Source organism: Aquarana catesbeiana, linkage group LG07 (assembly GCF_042186555.1).
Source record: "Aquarana catesbeiana isolate 2022-GZ linkage group LG07, ASM4218655v1, whole genome shotgun sequence".
Classification (NCBI taxonomy): Eukaryota; Metazoa; Chordata; class Amphibia; order Anura; family Ranidae; genus Aquarana; species Aquarana catesbeiana.
In genome coordinates this window covers 54,647,874-54,666,008 of record NC_133330.1, presented here as the reverse complement: position 1 = coordinate 54,666,008, position 18,135 = coordinate 54,647,874, and the positions used below count along the sequence as shown (strand labels likewise).

The window sequence follows — 18,135 nt, the reverse complement described above, 5'->3', positions numbered from 1 at the left end:
TGTGCATCCTCACTAAATGATCAGGCGCTATCATTTCTTTTCTGGCAGCCTTTTTGTTAAAATGCTGTCGCTTTGCTTCTCTCCGGCCGCAGCAGGTATTCAAACCTTCTAATGTGTTGAATATTGGTTACCCCCAATGCAGACAGTCACCTTGTGGTGACCAAGTCACTTTATAGTGTATGTCTAGGCAAAACCATTTTTTTCGTAGATTTAGACAGAGTAGGGAAGGATTAGCACCCCGTCCAGTTTTTATTGCTCTCTGTGGCGCCCCACTAGGTAGATGTCACCTTATACGTCTTCATGTCACAGGCAGAAGGAAAATCTATCATTTTAGATCAGGGATCCTCAAACTACGGCCCTCCAGCTGTTGCAGAACTACACATCCCATGAGGCATTGTAAAACTCTGACATTCATAGACATGGCTAGGCATGATGGGAATTATAGTTCTTGAAGAACTGGAGGGCCATAGTTTGAAGACCCTTGTTTTAGATCTTTCACCAGAACAAGAGGTGATGGGGAAATCTGCTGATGGTGGCAGATCTTCCCGTGACAAATCTGTACAAACGATATGATATTGATTGTGCCTGTGGATCAGCATTTGTTTAGTAACCTATAATTCCCCCTTTGGCATTAGTTATGTAGACCGGCTTTGTGTGATGTGTAGATAAAAAAAAAAAAAATAAATGTTCTAAACTTCTCTTTTTTTCTTTATAGGCGAGTTGATCTTTATTGCGAAGAGCAATAAGCGTTTTTAGTGCGATTATACAAATCGACATTTGAGCAGGTGAACAGATTGTGATACACAAGGTTCTGATTGCAGATCCGGTTCCAGAGTTTCTGGTCACTAATTTGAATTTCAGAGATTCAAATTCTAAGGCCCATTTCAACATCTTCAAAAGTAAGTATTTTTTTATTTCACTCCTATCAATGTATAAAATTGTAATATTGTAATACATTAGGCCCCGTTAACATCTAGCAAAGACGAAGCATCGTTGCATTTTTCAGGCTTATTTTTTTTTGCATGTTTGTTTTCCATGTTTTTGGAGAGACACCATTCACTTCAATAGGCCGCCCTCCGCTCCAAAAATACACCAAAGTAGCTCCTGTATCCTTTTTTGAAGCCGACTTCGGCACATTTTTGGACAACGCGATTTTGCGCCTTTTTCACGCGGTGTTATTACGAGTGAATAGCAACCAAATGCACATTGCACGCTTTGTCATGATTTTACTGCCCGCAATTCTGCTATGCTGAGATGTGAACAGGGCCTTAGCAGGATAGCTTTCCCCTTTTCCACTTCTCTACATATTTTATACCAGCTAGAGATATCGTAGATCAAGTGTATTTTCAGCTAAAACAACTCTTTTCAAGTTTTGGAAGGATCAGAACCCCTGTTGGGTTTCTATAATAGCCGCTAGCAATAATTGCATGTAAAATCCAACAGGGAGTTGGATTTTACGTGCAATTATTGCTAGCGGCTATTATAGCCGTTAGCATGGACGTGCGCAGGGGGCGTGCCCGGACACACCCTAATCACCCCGTGCAGCGCAGATTGCCACTGCTAATGTTTCACCAAAACCCCCCCAAAGGGGCGCCTAAAAAAAAATGGTAAAAAAATAATACAAAAATAAAATAATAAAAAAACTACTGACACCAACCGCTGCACTACTGACACATCCATGTTTTAATACATTTTAAAATGTTTTTTATATTTAATTATAAGAGTGTGTTTGTATATATTACACATACACACATACATACACACACACGCACAGGCACGCACGCGTGTTTAAGCTTTGGGGTGCACACCCTAATGCAATAGAGTGCACACACCTATGGCCACTAGGAGTAATCACTGTGTTCTCCTGGGTGGAATGGCTTCCTCCGTCTCCCCCGCGGGGGGAACACATTGGCTCCATGGTAGGGATTCCCAATCAAGCCAATTTCTTGGTAGCAGGAAAGAAAATGTCTCTGTTTATGGCCGGCCTTAGGCAGGAGGAGCAAGGAAATATACCCAACCAGATATAGACAGAGAATATAATAATGACATGAGTCTTAACTATTCCCTATTCTATCCAAAACTTAAAAATAAAGTTTTGGTTTTACATACACCTTACAGAGGACCTTACACTAAAAAAAAACACTTATTTACATTGGGTAGTGTTCTTCTGGATTGTTAGTGGGATTTTACTATGTATATGAAACTTTAAAGGGAATGTATAATAGTTTTCTTAGTTTGTTATCATTTAGACTAAAAGCTATAAATTGTATAAATATGAAATATTCCTTAAAACATATTTTGTATTTTTAATTCCAGCCAGCAGATAAGAGTTTTGGGTCCATTTTTTACATGATGCCCAACCAGTCCTTATCTGTTTTGCACAGGAGTCCTGTGCGTCTTTGGCTCTGTTTCAGGGCAAAATTCAGGCAAAAATTCGGGCCTGATTCCTCACTGAAAAGGAGAACAGAGACGCACTGGACCGCTGCTGTGAGCCGTATCCAGCAGCAGTGTGAACCCAGCCTAAGGCCCCATACATACTAATAGATTGTCTGCAGATTTTTGTCTTCAGAATTACCAAAACCATGTAGTACAAGGGCCTGCCTGATTGCATACAAATTGAAACTCTTAAGGTTTGACCTCATATTAGATGGTTTTGGTAAATCTGAAGACAAAAATCTGCAGAAAATCTAATAGTGTGTATGGTGTCTTAGTCAGAGAAAGACAGAGAGAGTCTGAAATGAATCAGCTTCTGCTGTGTTCTTTCATTAGAAACCCCACAAAGCTCTGTGAGTTCTGTGTCATGGGAGAACCCCGCTTTAAATGTTTATTTAACCGCTTGCCGACCGCCGCATGTACATATACATTGGCAGAATGGCACGGCTGTGCAAATGGGCGTACCTGTACATCCCTTTGAATTTGCCGCCGTGTGGTCGCGCGCGTGGCGGCGTGCGACCCTGCTGCGAGCTCCGTGAGTGTGATTGCGGCTCCCGCAAACTCTATGTCCGCGGGAATACCCGCGATTGTCTCACAGAGCTGAAGAATGGGGAAATGCTAATGTAAACAAGCATTTCCCCGTTCTGCCTAGTGACACTGTCACTGATCTCTGCTCCCTGTTATCGGGAACGGAGATCAGTGATGTGTCACACGTAGCCCCTCCCCCCCACAGTTAGAATCACTCCCTAGGACACACCTAACCCCTACACTGCCCCCTAGTGGTTAACCCCTTCACTGCCAGTGTCATTTACACAGGAATCAATGCATTTGTATAGCACTGATTGCTGTATAAATGACAATGGTCCCAAAAATGTGTCAAAAATGTCCGATGTGTAGTAAGCCAAAATGTTTAAATGCCATTACATTTTTATAAGTTAGAGTAGAACCAAGAACTTATATGTCTCTCTTTTTTTTTTTACAGCATTTAGCCGAGATGGCAACTACAATGTTTAGAAGAAAGCACCTATACAGGACAAGCCAAACTAAACTATCACTTTTGATGAACAGGTAAGTTGGAAATTAATTTTATTTCAAATTCATTATAGATAGTGAATCTTAGGTGCCACTCTCTGGGAGATTTATTAAAACTGGAAACCCATGTTCTTACTGAGGGCGGGTTTGAAATTGTGCGAGTTCAGCTGAACTCGCACGATTTCAAACCGGCATTTCAGTGCGAGTTTGGGGGTGATTTGACAGACATCTGTGCGGGTTCATGCACAGATGTCTATTGAAATTGCCCCCGAAGTCAGCAAAAGCAGTACAGGAACTACTTTCGGGAATCGGTACGGCAATGCAAAATCGGCGTCACACCGATTTGAACAGTGCCATTGCCAGCAATAGGCTCCGATCTGCAGGCCAAATCGGCCCAATGTGAACGTGGGCTAAGGTGCACAATCTGGTGCAGCTCTGTATAGAAACCAATTAGCTTCCAGGTTTAAGGCCAGGTTCACACTGCTGTAGGTTAGAAATTGTGCGAGTTCAGCTGAATTTGCACGATTTCAAACCGGCAATGCAGTCCGTCTTCGGGGGGCGATTTGACAGACATCTGTGCGGGTTCATGCACAAATGTCTATTCAAATCTCCCCTACTTTTAGTGCCTCACCGATTCGGACGGTGCCATTGCAGGCAATAGCTGCCGATTTTGATTTTGTAAAATCGCATGCCAAATCGGTCCAATGTGAACGAGGGCTTTTCGTCAAAGCTTAATTGGACAAGCTGAAGTTAGAAGCTGATTGGCCACCGTGCACAGCTGCACCAAATTCTGAGTGCTCCAGTTTTAGTAATTCAGCCTGTTTAATAACAGAGAATGAACAACTGCATTTTATGACCCATTCATAAAATATGGGCCTTGGAGTGGAGCCTGCAATGCCCCACAGTTCTCTCTGCTGAATGCAGCAGAGAGAACTCTGTGATTGTAAGCGAGCTGGTCATGTGACTTATAGGTCACATGATTGAGCTTCTCTCTAAAATTTTCTATACACTTTTAATGCAGAAGAGTAGCATTCCCTGACCCGTGGGAACCCTATGTACTTGTCAGGGGTGTAACTAGAAATAGCAGGGCCCCATAGCAAAATGTTGTATGGGGCCCCCCTGCAAACAGCCCCCCCCCAACAGCTGCCCTAGTGTTAATGCAGCGTGACCTGTGCCACATATAGCGTGACCTGTGCACAATGCAGCGTGCCCTGTGCCCAATGCAGCGTGACCTGTGCCCAATGCAGCGTGACCTGTGCCCCATACAGCATGACCTGTGCCTAATGCAGCATGACCTGTGCCCCATACAGTCTGACCTGTGCCCCATGCAGCGTGACCTGTGCCCAATGCAGCCTGACCTGTGCCCCATACAGCGTGACCTGTGCCCCATACAGCGTGACCTGTGCCCCATACAGCGTGACCTGTGCCCCATACAGCGTGACCTGTGCCCAATGCAGCGTGACCTGTGCCCAATGCAGCGTGAACTGTGCCACCATACAGCGTGACCTGTGCCCAATGCAGCGTGACCTGTGCCCCATACAGCGTGACCTGTGCCCAATGCAGCGTGATCTGTGCCCAATACAGCGTTGCCTGTGCCCAATACAGCCTGGTCTGCCTGTGCCCCATACAGTGTTAATGCAGCGTGACCTGTGCCACATATAGCGTGACCTGTGCACAATGCAGCGTGGCCTGTGCCCAATGCAGCCTGACCTGTGCCCAATGCAGCGTGACCTGTGCCCCATACAGCATGACCTGTGCCCCATACAGTCTGACCTGTGCCCCATGCAGCGTGACCTGTGCCCAATGCAGCGTGACCTGTGCCCCTTACAGCGTGACCTGTGCCCCATACAGCATGACCTGTGCCCAATGCAGCGTGACTTGTGCCCCATACAGCGTGACCTGTGCCCCATACAGCATGACCTGTGCCCAATGCAGCGTGACCTGTGCCCAATGCAGCGTGACCTGTGCCCCATACAGCGTGACCTGTGCCCAATGCAGCGTGACCTGTGTCCCATACAGCGTGACCTGTGCCCAATGCAGCGTGATCTGTGCCCAATACAGCGTTGCCTGTGCCCAATACAGCCTGGTCTGCCTGTGCCCCATACAGCCTCACCTGTGCAGAGGAAGAGGCAAGCCACCCGGATCAGCAGAGAGCGGGATTGCCCGCTGTAATAGCTTTCATTTGAATTTCCCGTCTTCCCGGGGCTCATCGTCACATAGCCCCACCTCTTGGCCTGACGCCTTTGATGACGTCACACGTCCCGCATTGGATTGGCGTTCTGTCTATCAAAGGCGCCGGGCCAAGAGGTGGAGCTATGTGACGTGAGCCCCGGGAACACTGGAAGTTCTAATGAAAGCTATTACATCGGGCAATTCAGCTCTCTGCTGATCCGGGTGGCTTGCTTCTTCCTCTGCACAGGTGAGGCTGTATGGGGCACAGGCAGACCAGGCTGTATTGGGCACAGGCAACGCTGTATTGGGCACAGGTCACGCTGCATTGGGCACAGGTCACAGCTTGCCTCTTCCTCTCCTCTCTTTTCCCCTGGCTGGGAGACTGTGCCGGCGGTGCTCTCATCCTCACTGGGTCCCAATCGGCTGCGGGCCCCATAGCACCCGATATGGTGGTAGTTATGCCCCTGGTACTTGTGTTTCCTCGTAGCTCCTTGCTCTTCCGCTAAGCTTAGCTGTGTCCATAACCCGGGGAGTAGTGATGTCACTTGCTGGGTCATGTGCCAGTGCTTAAGCCAAATGATTGGATGTTGGGCCCAGATACCCTCACAGAGGGGCAAGTTACATGCTCCTCCATATTCAGAAGTGGTGGGTATTTTTGCTGGCTGCAGAGAAGCAGGGAGCTGTAAAGGAACTTAGATAAAGAAAGTTAAAATGGGATTGGGAATAACTTTCCCAGAGATACTGTCATTTGCCCTGCATGGACTAGGTGACAGGGTCTCTTTTTGCATATTTGGTGTACAGTCTTGTAATTCTGCAGCTACTTTTTCATACGTATGATTACAAATCTCTTGAGCCAGGCAGTAATGGGTAAAAGAAAAATGGTGATAAATTTGTTGATGGATATCAATATAAAATGCACAGGCTCAAAAATGTTTTTCTTGCTTCGAATGACAAAAACTTGAGAAAATAATATATTTCTTTTTATTTCTCTTACAGCATTGGTGAAAGTAATTTACAGATAATAGGGAGTTGCCGTCATTCTCCCCGCATTTACAGAGGCAATGGCAAAAATATACAACACTACAACCCGACGGAGAACACGGTAAGTAACCTTTGTCCTTCTTATATAGTTGCACAGCTCTTGAAGCTGAAAAAACAGGCGCCTGTCTGGTTTAGTCTTTAGAAAAATGGTACCCTTTTAGTCCAGAGGAAGGAAAAAAAAAAACCCCGTCAGGAAGCTGGGGGCAATTTTGTTGCATGAGGACAGATTCCTTTCTGTGGTTGGAACAGTTTGTTTCCTAGATCAAACGATTTCCTTCTCAGTATGTCCCATGTCTGTCAAGCAGCTGGATCCTTTAGTAACCTTCTGGCAGTGATGACAGGTCTTCTTCCTGCTGCTGAAAGCGTTTATAGCTCCGGGTCTGACGGGGTCCCACCTACTCCTCCCTCACTTGAGAAAAGCCATGCAGTGATTATAACGCATGTAAGGCTGGGTTCACACCGCAGCACGGAGCGTCTCACAGCAGGGGTCCGGTGCGTCCCTGTTTACCGTTGCAGGTCCGATTTCGGCCCAAATTTTTGGCTGAATTTGGACCTCAAACGCACCAGAAGACACACAGGACTCCTGAGCAATTCGCACCGGAGCCGCTCTGGAGATGTGTGAACCGGCTCCATTGAGAGCCGGTCACAATCTCCTGACATGCAAAAGTGTGAACCCAGCCTAACACTATCTGTGAATGGGGAGAGGATCTGGTCATTCATCAATCTCTCCCCCATTCACAGAGAGGGCTGCTGATAAGGCAGTACAACTGGTCCTGTAGTACTGGGCCCAGGCCCCATCAGCTAAACAGGGGGGGCCCAAGGCAGCTTTATTGTTCATTTCTGCCTAAACAAATAAATTGATTTTACCAGACCACACCCCCATTCCTACTTGCTTACCAGTGCCTAAATTACATTTCCCTGGGCCCCACTGGGCCAGCAGATGGGCAAAGGAGGGACTTTTTTTAAATTTTTGAGACATACACAGATAAAGTCACTGTCGCTGTTTACTGCACCTTGGGGGCTGGGCGGGGTGTAGGTGGAGTTGGGGGGGCCCCGTCAGGAAGCCTGTATGGGGCCCCATGATTGCTAATAGCGGCACTGTTTACAGATTGCGTTATGTAATCATTGCACAGGCTTTTTGCAATGGAAGCTTTTTTCAGTGGAAGAAGTAGGGCGTGGGGAGCGGATGGCTACTCTTTCTAAGGACATAATTATTTTTTGACTAATTCAGCTTTCAATGATAGATCTGTGTTATGTGAACCTGGGGCTGCAGTAATTTTTTTTGAGGCCGAGTTCACACTAGAGAACGCAGCGGCTCACAGCAGGGGTCCGGTGCGTCTCCATTCACCGTTTTAGGTCCAATTTCAGCCCAAATTTTGGGCTGAATTCGGACCTGAAATGGACCAAAAGTCGCACAGGTCCCCTGTGCAATGCGCACCAGAGCCGCTGCGGAGATGTGTGAACCAGTTCCATAGAGAGCCGGTCACAATCTCCTGCTATGCGAATTGGATGCGAGGAAAGCCTCATCCAAATCGCATAGGTGTGAACCCAGCCTAAAGTATAGATAAGGCAAAACTTTTTTTCCGTGAAAGTATGGAAGGGTTAGGCCCTCTGCCAAGTGTTTATTACAGTCTGTGTACCGCTGGTGAGATTCACCCCTTTATTTGTTGTGAAGACCACTGTCACTGAAACATAGGAAATCCTACATTTTAAAGCTGAACTCCAGGCACAGAATTTTCCCTTAAATATATTCAGCAATAGCAACAAAGGATATAAATCCACTTTGTGTGCACCAAACACCTTTCTAAGCACAGATATTACCTTGTAAAACTAGGACTGGTCTCATCACTGTGTAGCCTTTGCAGAGAGCAGAGCCGTGGGAGGGGAAAAGCTCCACCCACTACAGTCTGCCTGGAGAAAACTACAGGAGGGGGGCGGAGACAAGACCAGTCACCCTGCACAAGGACAGGGTGCAGGAGTGACCAGTCTTTAATACAGGAAGCTCCTGCACAGAGGCAGCACTAGATTGCATTGCAGTGTGAATGGGACACATAGGAAACAAATGTTTACTGTGTGTCCCTGCGTTGACAGACATTTTACCATGCGGTAAAACAACTGTCACGGCACATAATGTGCATTGGCCCTCAATCTAATCTCCCTTGTAGTGTAGCCAAAATCATGAATGCTTAGCCAGCAGTCGGCTATGATAAACCTCCCTGCTCTTGTTATTGGATAGGGAAGAAGTGGGAGGAGTGGAACAGTGCTATCATTAAACTGCCGCCAGGGAACAGAAACGTGTAGACATGTAGGAATGAATGGACTACATATAAAGTAACCTTGGGGGAGCACACAGAATCTGGTGCAGCTGTGCATAGTAACCAATCAGCTTCTAGGTTTTAGCCCCTGTTAACACCGGTGTGACTTGTCAGGTGATTGGACAGGTCAAATCGCCTGACAGGTCGCAACCTATTGTCGGCAATGAAACTGTTAAAATCGGTGCAACACCGACTTTGCAGTGCTGCACCGATTTGAAGAAGTAGTTCCTGCACTACTTTTGGCGATTTCAGGTGCGACTTGCATAGACATCTGTCACACAGATGTCAGCCAAGTCGCACCTGAAGTTGCACTGACATGCGGCTTTGAAATCGTGCAATTTCAAGAGAAGCATGAACCTAGACTTATGCAGGCCATTTCTGAAACCAAAGCAGCGGTGTTCTGTCAGATTAGCAAACCTGTGAGATCAGCAGGCTTGCCGCTGCTTTTAAAATTCAACATCAAAACAGTCCGATGGATTTCAAAATACTGTATTTAAAAATATAAGCTCAGTTTACTGTTAAAAATAAGTGTGAAATGCAAGACTCCGGTGGGTGTAAAAAAAAAATGTCCGCTTGCTTCTCACTGTATCCTTAGTGCGGGCGAGTGCGGGGTGTACCAAGATGGCCGTGACAGAATGTCACTTCCGTTTAAAATCTGACGGGTCCCCTAATCTGACGAAACACCACCATTGATTTCGAAAATTTGACCAACCAAGCCTTCAATTTCACCTCATGTTGCTACAGAAAATAATTTTCGTAGCTGGAAATCTTCTTTTCTTTTTGGGAGTTTTCTTTCCAGGATTTTTTTTTATTTGTGCTCATGCGCATTTCTTTTCCTATTATATTTCTCACACGATTCTCCCATTAGAAAATCGATTGTTTTTCAAAAAATTTCGGCCATTACTGCGGGCCCACTAATGATGCTAAATTCGAATGGAAATTCTTTGAAAAGATTTTCGAAAGAAAATGATTTCGGAATTCGACCCATGTATGGCCGACCTTATTCTCAAAGCCTAATTGAACAAGCTGAAGTTAGAAGCTGATTGGTTACTATGCAGCAGATTCTGTGTGCACCCGTTTTTAGTAAATCCCAAAAAAAGGGAAGGCACTCACTCTTTCTCTCCCACTGAAATGACAGGAATTGAGAGGAAACTACCCCAATCAGGACATAGACAACATAAAAATTCTTGGCAACATTTCAACCCTTTCCCCACTATATTCAAATTTGAAAGAAACCCCTTTTGAATGTATGCTTTATTGTGTTATTATTGTACAAAATGCTGTGATATTCTCCATATTCAGACAGGCAGTCCTGTTGTATGCCCAGGTATCTGTCCATAAATATATAAAAGGAAAATTAAATGGCGTGCCACATTAAAATGTACACTTCCCTTACCTTCTTTTTTTTTTGTCTTTATAGGTTGACACCATTCTCAAACTTCACGATGAAGATGAGAAGAACCGTGAGGAGGAAAGAAAGAGGGAAGCAAAGATTGGGAGAAAAATGGAGATCTCAAGAGCACTTTTAAGGAAAGCGAAGGAGCTAAAAGTAGAAAGGGAGAAAGAAAGAGAGGAACAGAAAAAGAGAGAGGAGGAGTGGAAAGCAAAGATGATAAGAAAAGTGATCTTGATGGCATTTATAAGAAAAGCAGAGGAAATAAAAACAGAAAGGGAGGAGCAGAAAAAGAGAGAGGAGGAAAGGAGGGCAAAGATGGAGAAAAGAAAGGAGATCTCAAAAGCATTATTAAGGAAAGCAAAGGAGATAAAAGCAGAGAGGGAGAAAGAAAGAGAGGAGGAGTGGAAAGCAAAGATGATGAGAAGAAAAGAGATCTTGAAAGCATTTATAAGAAAAGCAAATGTGATAAAAGCAGAAAGGGAGGAACAGAAAAAGAGAGAGGAGAGAAAGGCAAAGATGGAGAGAAGAAAAGTGATCTTGTTAGCATTTATAAGAAAAGCAGAGGAAATAAAAATAGAAAGGGAGGAACAGAAAAAGAGAGAGGAGGAAAGGAAGGCAAAGATGGAGAGAAGAAAGGAGATCTCAAAAGCATTATTAAGGAAAGCAAAGGAGTTAAAAGCAGAGATGGAGAAAGAAAGGGAGGAGGAGTGGAAAGCAAAGATGATGAGAAGAAAAGAGATCTTGAAAGCATTTATAAGAAAAGCAAAGGTGATAAAAGCAGAAAGGGAGAAAAAGAAAGAGGAGAGAGAGGCAAAGATAAAACACCTAATGCAGATCCTAGGAGCATCTGAAAAAGAAATGATAGACGGAAAAAGAGAAAAAGAAAGGGCGGAACAGAAAAAGAGAGAGGAGAGAAAGGCAAAGATGGATAGAAGAAATGTGATCTTAAGAGCCTTCATAAGAAAAGCAATGAAGGTAAAAGCAGAGATGGAGAGGGAAGAAGAGGAGCGGAAAAAGAGAGCGGAGGAAAGGAAAGCAAAGATAGAGAGGAGAAAAGAGATCTCAAGAGCATTGCTAAAGAAAGAAAAGGAGATAAAAGCAGAGCGTGAGAAAAAAATAGAGGAGCAGAAAAAGAGAGAGGAGGAAAAGAAGGCAAAGATGGAGAGAAGAAAGGAGATCTCAAAAGCATTATTAAGGAAAGCAAAGGAGATAAAAGCAGAGAGGGAGAAAAAGAGAGAGGAGAGGGAGGCAAAGATAAAGCGCCTAATGCAGATCCTAGGAGCATTTGAAAAAGAAATGATAGACGTAAAAAGAGAAAAAGAAAGGGCGGAACAGAAAAAGAGAGAGGAGAGAAAGGCAAAGGTGGAGAGAAGAAAAGTGAACTTGCTAGCATTTATAAGAAAAGCAGAGGAAATAAAAACAGAAAGGGAGGAGCAGACAAAGAGAGAGAAGGAATGGAAGGCGAAGATGGAGAGAAGAAAGGAGATCTCAAAAGCATTATTAAAGAAAGCAAAGGAAATAAAAGCAGAGAGGGAGAAAAAGAGAGAGGAGAGGGAGGCAAAGATGAAACACCTAATGCAGATCCTAGGAGCATCTGAAAAAGAAATGATAGACAGAAAAAGAGAAAAAGAATGGGCGGAACAGAAAAAGAGAGAAGAGGAAAGGAAAGCAAAGCTGAAGAGAAATATAGCAGTGATTACAGGATTAACAAGAAAGGCAAATGAGATACAAGCAAATATGGAGAGAAAAGGTGAGCAGGAGAGGAAGAGAGAGGAGGAGCAGAAGAGGGAAGAGGAGAGGAAAGCACTATTATGGAAAGCGGAGGAGAAAAAGAGAGAGGAGGAAAGGAAAGCAAAGACAGAGGGAAGAAAGATCTCAAGAGCATTGCTAAAGAAAGCAAAGGAGATAAAAGCAGAGCGTGAGAAAGAAATAGAGGAGCATAAAAAGAGAGAGGAGGAAAAGAAGGCAAAGATGGAGAGAAGAAAGGAGATCTCAAAAGCATTATTAAGGAAAGCAAAGGAGATAAAAGCAGAGAGGGAGAAAGAAAGAGAGGAGGAGTGGAAAGCAAAGATAATGAGAAGAAAAGAGATCTTGAAAGCATTTATAAGAAAAGCAAAGGTGATAAAAGCAGAGAGGGAGAAAAAGAGAGAGGAGAGAGAGGCAAAGATAAAACACCTAATGCAGATCCTAGGAGCATCTGAAAAAGAAATGATAGACGGAAAAAGAGAAAAAGAAAGGGCGGAACAGAAAAAGAGAGAGGAGAGAAAGGCAAAGATGGATAGAAGAAATGTGATCTTAAGAGCCTTCATAAGAAAAGCAATGAAGGTAAAAGCAGAGATGGAGAGGGAAGAAGAGGAGCGGAAAAAGAGAGCGGAGGAAAGGAAAGCAAAGATAGAGAGGAGAAAAGAGATCTCAAGAGCATTGCTAAAGAAAGAAAAGGAGATAAAAGCAGAGCGTGAGAAAAAAATAGAGGAGCAGAAAAAGAGAGAGGAGGAAAAGAAGGCAAAGATGGAGAGAAGAAAGGAGATCTCAAAAGCATTATTAAGGAAAGCAAAGGAGATAAAAGCAGAGAGGGAGAAAAAGAGAGAGGAGAGGGAGGCAAAGATAAAGCGCCTAATGCAGATCCTAGGAGCATTTGAAAAAGAAATGATAGACGTAAAAAGAGAAAAAGAAAGGGCGGAACAGAAAAAGAGAGAGGAGAGAAAGGCAAAGGTGGAGAGAAGAAAAGTGAACTTGCTAGCATTTATAAGAAAAGCAGAGGAAATAAAAACAGAAAGGGAGGAGCAGAAAAAGAGAGAGGAGGAAAAGAAGGCAAAGATGGAGAGAAGAAAGGAGATCTCAAAAGCATTATTAAGGAAAGCAAAGGAGATAAAAGCAGAGAGGGAGAAAAAGAGAGAGGAGAGGGAGGCAAAGATAGAACACCTAATGCAGATCCTAGGAGCATCTGAAAAAGAAATGATAGACGGAAAAAGAGAAAAAGAATGGGCGGAACAGAAAAAGAGAGAAGAGGAAAGGAAAGCAAAGCTGAAGAGAAATATAGCAGTGATTACAGGATTAACAAGAAAGGCAAATGAGATACAAGCAAATATGGAGAGAAAAGGTGAGCAGGAGAGGAAGAGAGAGGAGGAGCAGAAGAGGGAAGAGGAGAGGAAAGCACTATTATGGAAAGCGGAGGACAAAAAGAGAGAGGAGGAAAGGAAAGCAAAGACAGAGGGAAGAAAAGCGATTTCAAGAGCATTGCTAAAGAAAGCAAAGGAGATAAAAGCAGAGCGTGAGAAAGAAATAGAGGAGCAGAAAAAGAGAGAAGAGGAAAGGAAAGCAAAGATGGAGAGTGAGAGGGAAAGAGAAGAGGAGAGGAAGAGACAGAAGGAGCAGAAAGCAATGACAAAGAGAAATATGGCAGTCATGACAGAAATAATGAGGAAAGCAGAGATGACAAAACTAGAGAGGGAGAGACAAGACGAGCAGGAAAAGAAGGAAAAAGAGAGAGAGCAGGAAAGAAAGAAAGAAGTGAAGAAAAAAGAGGAGAAGAGAAAGGAGATTTCAAGAACATTTGTAAGAAAAGCAGTGGAGGTAAAAGCAGAAATGGAAAGAGAAGGAGAGGATCAGAAAATGAGAGAGGAGGAAAGGAAAGCAAAGGTGAAGAGAAATATGGCAGTGATTACAGGAATAATAAGTAAGGCAGAAGAGACAAAAGCAAATATGGAGAGAAAAAAAGATCAGGAAAGCAAGACAGAGGAGGAGTGGAATAAGGAGAGGAAAGCAAATATAAAAGCAGAGATGGAAAGAGAAAAAGAGAGAGGAGGAAAAGAAAACAAATACAGAGAGAAGACAGAAGATCTCAAGAACATTGATAAGGAAAGCAAAGGAGACAGAAGCAGAGTGGGAGAGGCAAAAAAAGAGGAGGAAACGAAAGCAAGAGCATGGATAAGGAAAGCAAGGAGCCTAAAGCCATTTGCACTACTGTTATCTTACACCCAAAAAAAGGTGTGAGTAACATGTAATATGAAACAAATGGTGGAAGCAGGTTAGAGGAAAACAAAATTAGTCGACTCGCCCCATCCACACATTCGAAGTGGATGAGGGAATCCTCCCCACTGAGCCTTTGTATACGGACAGCAGAGAGGCTTCCTCTCTGAATACATCGATCACCTCTGCCGGCTATAGCGCCAGTTATGATCCATCAACTTCCCTGAGCTACTCTGCATGTGGAAAACGATTGAGTTCTACAGACCCCATTATTATGCCCTCCTGTACTGTTATTTCCTGCGCCCCAAAAACTATGGGTGTGGCTAAACTATGCTACTTATTGAGAGTGGCTTTTTAGTCTACATTTTTACTTTTTCTTTTTTAATTTAAATTTTTAAGTAATTTTAATTTAATGATTGCACAGACATTTCATAAAGTTCACATACATACTTACCTACCTGCTGCAGCATCAGTAAGGGATGTCTGTTCACACAGGCACCTCTGAGCACTGCCCAGAGGTCCCAGGTGCATGGGGAGCCCCTACAGTTCCCCCCCCCCAGCAGGAGGAATTGCTTGTGGACACTAGACAGAGCAGGTGATCAGTGTGGCGGTTGGGGGAAATAACTGGAACCATTCTTTTGTGGCCAACTTTCAACTGCTTTAGGGTAAGCCACAAACGATCGGTTCCAGTTATTTCGCCTCACTGATCACCTGCTCTGTCTAGTGTCCACATGTGATTCCCCCTGCTGGGGGGGGGGGAGGGGGGGGCCTCGAACTGCAGGGGCTCCCTATGCACCTGGGTCCCCTGGGCTGTGCTCAGAGGTGCCCGTGCAAAAGGACAGCCATGACTAATGCTGCAACAGGTAGGTAAGCATATGTTTGCTTTTTTTTTTTTAATTCTTACACTTCTGGCCATAGATGATTCATTTTCTTTAGTTCAGGCTGCGGGATGAATGAAAAAAAAACAATAGATTCCTCCATCCACTGTTAGGGCCTAGATTTGAACCTGGAACCTCAGAGCATTTTGGGTAAAATGTAACCGGACCATCAACTCCATATGCTTCGCAGCAAAACACATGCCTGGTCGGAGGGTGGTGTGAGGGTGGGGGGTGGTCAATCACACCATATTATGTACAAAAAGAACAGGAGGGCGCACCGACCTTGTGCATTACCATGTTTCAGTTCTAAGGATACCCTTATTCTGAGGAGGGCAGCAAGACCTGCGACATTCCATTGACTTTGCTAAGGGGGTTGGCTGCGCCACTTACTTAGTTGAGTGTTCTTATAACTGCCCCACCGCCGTACCGATCACCCCCAACTGTCCATCAGATTACCCTTCCTTTCTGGGCCCCCCTGTGTACTCCTCCGGCCCCCCTCGTCCCCTGCAGCACTGCCAGCTTCCCTCCTCTCCCACCAGCTGCTGTAAAGGGATGTGTCAGGATGTAGGAGCGGAGGAAGGTGTTGGTAAACATGTCATTTACAGGCCCCTTCCTTTTCTGAATGAGCAGAGTCTGTGATCACTGACTGTCCATTCATAACTGAGCATCGTAAACTATGTTTACTCTGCTTCAGTTTATGAATGAACAGGAGTCTCTGTCTCTCTCCATTCATCTTCAGTGCAGCTGAGGCTGCAGAGAAACAGACTGGGGAATCTGTGTTCTCAGTCCCTTTCTCTGTCTCAAAGGAGAGATGTCAGGGCTCTGTTTAGACCCCTAATATCTCACCAAAGCCCCCCAACAGGGCTGATCAAAAAAATAATTGCAAAAAATTGTAAAAAATATTAACAAATTCAATTGTAAATAAATAAAATTGTAAAAAATAAAAACAACAAAAAAACCACTGACACTGTCCACTCCCCCTACCCAAAAGAAAGCATTGTGAAAAATATATATAAAAATTAAAAAACTACTGACAACGTTCACTTCTCTACTGACACAGCAGTGTAAAAAATAATAAAAAATAAAATAATAACAAACAAAAACTACTGACACTGCCCTACTGACACCATCCACTGACCCTCCACCCACCACAAATAATAAAAAAATAAATTGTAAAAAAAATTATAAAAAAAATAAAATTGTAATAAATAATAAAAATAAATAATATAATGAAAAAATAAAAACTACTGACACCATCCACTACTATACTGACACCATCCACTGCCCTACTGACACTGTCCACTGACCCCCCCCCCCCCCTTCAAAGTCATTCTGAAAAAAAAAATTACAAAAATAAATTGTAAAAAAATAATTAAAAAATGAATTTGTAAACAATTGTAAAAAGTCAAATAATAAAAATAAAACAATTCTGACACATTGATCTACTGACACTGTCCACTGCCCTACTGACACCATCCACTGGCCCCCAAAAAGCATTTTGAAAAAAATAATAAAAATTAAATTGTGAAAACATTAAATTGTAAAAAAAATTAAAATGATGAAAATAAAGAACTACTGACACCATCCACTGCCCTAGTGACACCATCCTGCACATACTGCCCACTGCCATACACTCTGCACTCCTCATCTGTACATAATACTCACCACGCATACACTCCACACCCCTCTCCTGCACATACCACCCACCGACATACACTCCACACCCCTCTCCTGCACATACCACCCACCGACATACACTCCACACCCCTCTCCTGCACATACCACCCACCGACATACACTCCACACCCCTCTCCTGCACATACTACCCACTGCTGTACACTCTGCACTCCTCTCCTGCACATACTACACGCCTCCATACACTCCACACCCCTCTCCTGCACATACCACCCACCGACATACACTCCACACCCCTCTCCTGCACATACCACCCACCGACATACACTCCAGACCCCTCTCCTGCACATACCACCCACCGACATACACTCCACACCCCTCTCCTGCACATACTACCCACTGCTGTACACTCTGCACTCCTCTCCTGCACATACTACACGCCTCCATACACTCCACACCCCTCTCCTGCACATACCACCCACCGACATACACTCCACACCCCTCTCCTGCACATACCACCCACCGACATACACTCCACACCCCTCTCCTGCACATACTACCCACTGCTGTACACTCTGCACTCCTCTCCTGCACATACTACACGCCTCCATACACTCCACACCCCTCTCCTGCACATACCACCCACCGACATACACTCCACACCCCTCTCCTGCACATACCACCCACCGACATACACTCCAGACCCCTCTCCTGCACATACCACCCACCGACATACACTCCACACCCCTCTCCTGCACATACCACCCACCGACATACACTCCAGACCCCTCTCCTGCACATACCACCCACCGACATACACTCCACACCCCTCTCCTGCACATACTACCCACTGCTGTACACTCTGCACTCCTCTCCTGCACATACTACACGCCTCCATACACTCCACACCCCTCTCCTGCACATACCACCCACCGACATACACTCCACACCCCTCTCCTGCACATACCACCCACCGACATACACTCCAGACCCCTCTCCTGCACATACCACCCACCAACATACACTCCACACCCCTCTCCTGCACATACTACCCACTGCTGTACACTCTGCACTCCTCTCCTGCACATACTACACGCCTCCATACACTCCACACCCCTCTCCTGCACATACCACCCACCGACATACACTCCACACCCCTCTCCTGCACATACTACCCACCGACATACACTCCACACCCCTCTCCTGCACATACTACCCACTGCTGTACACTCTGCACACCTCTCCTGCACATACTACACGCCTC

The 18,135-nt window shown here is 44.8% G+C and overlaps 1 protein-coding gene across 1 annotated transcript; it reads left to right on the top strand.

Moving 5' to 3' along the window:
• The first annotated feature begins 3,427 nt into the window (after positions 1-3,427).
• On the top strand, positions 3,428-14,500 carry LOC141102871 (uncharacterized). Its single transcript, XM_073591901.1, has 3 exons — positions 3,428-3,501; positions 6,634-6,739; positions 10,414-14,500. The coding sequence occupies exons 1-3, from the start codon at positions 3,428-3,430 to the stop codon at positions 14,380-14,382; spliced, it is 4,149 nt and encodes a 1,382-aa protein (XP_073448002.1). The 3' UTR covers positions 14,383-14,500.
• Positions 14,501-18,135: the final 3,635 nt, after the last annotated feature.

Coding starts and splice junctions, on each gene's coding strand:
- LOC141102871 (XM_073591901.1), top strand. CDS start 3,428: ATGGCAACTACAATGTTTAGAAGAAAGCACCTATACAGGACAAGCCAA. Junction 3,502..6,633: donor CTATCACTTTTGATGAACAG/GTAAGTTGGAAA, acceptor TTTCTCTTACAG/CATTGGTGAAAGTAATTTAC. Junction 6,740..10,413: donor ACAACCCGACGGAGAACACG/GTAAGTAACCTT, acceptor TTGTCTTTATAG/GTTGACACCATTCTCAAACT.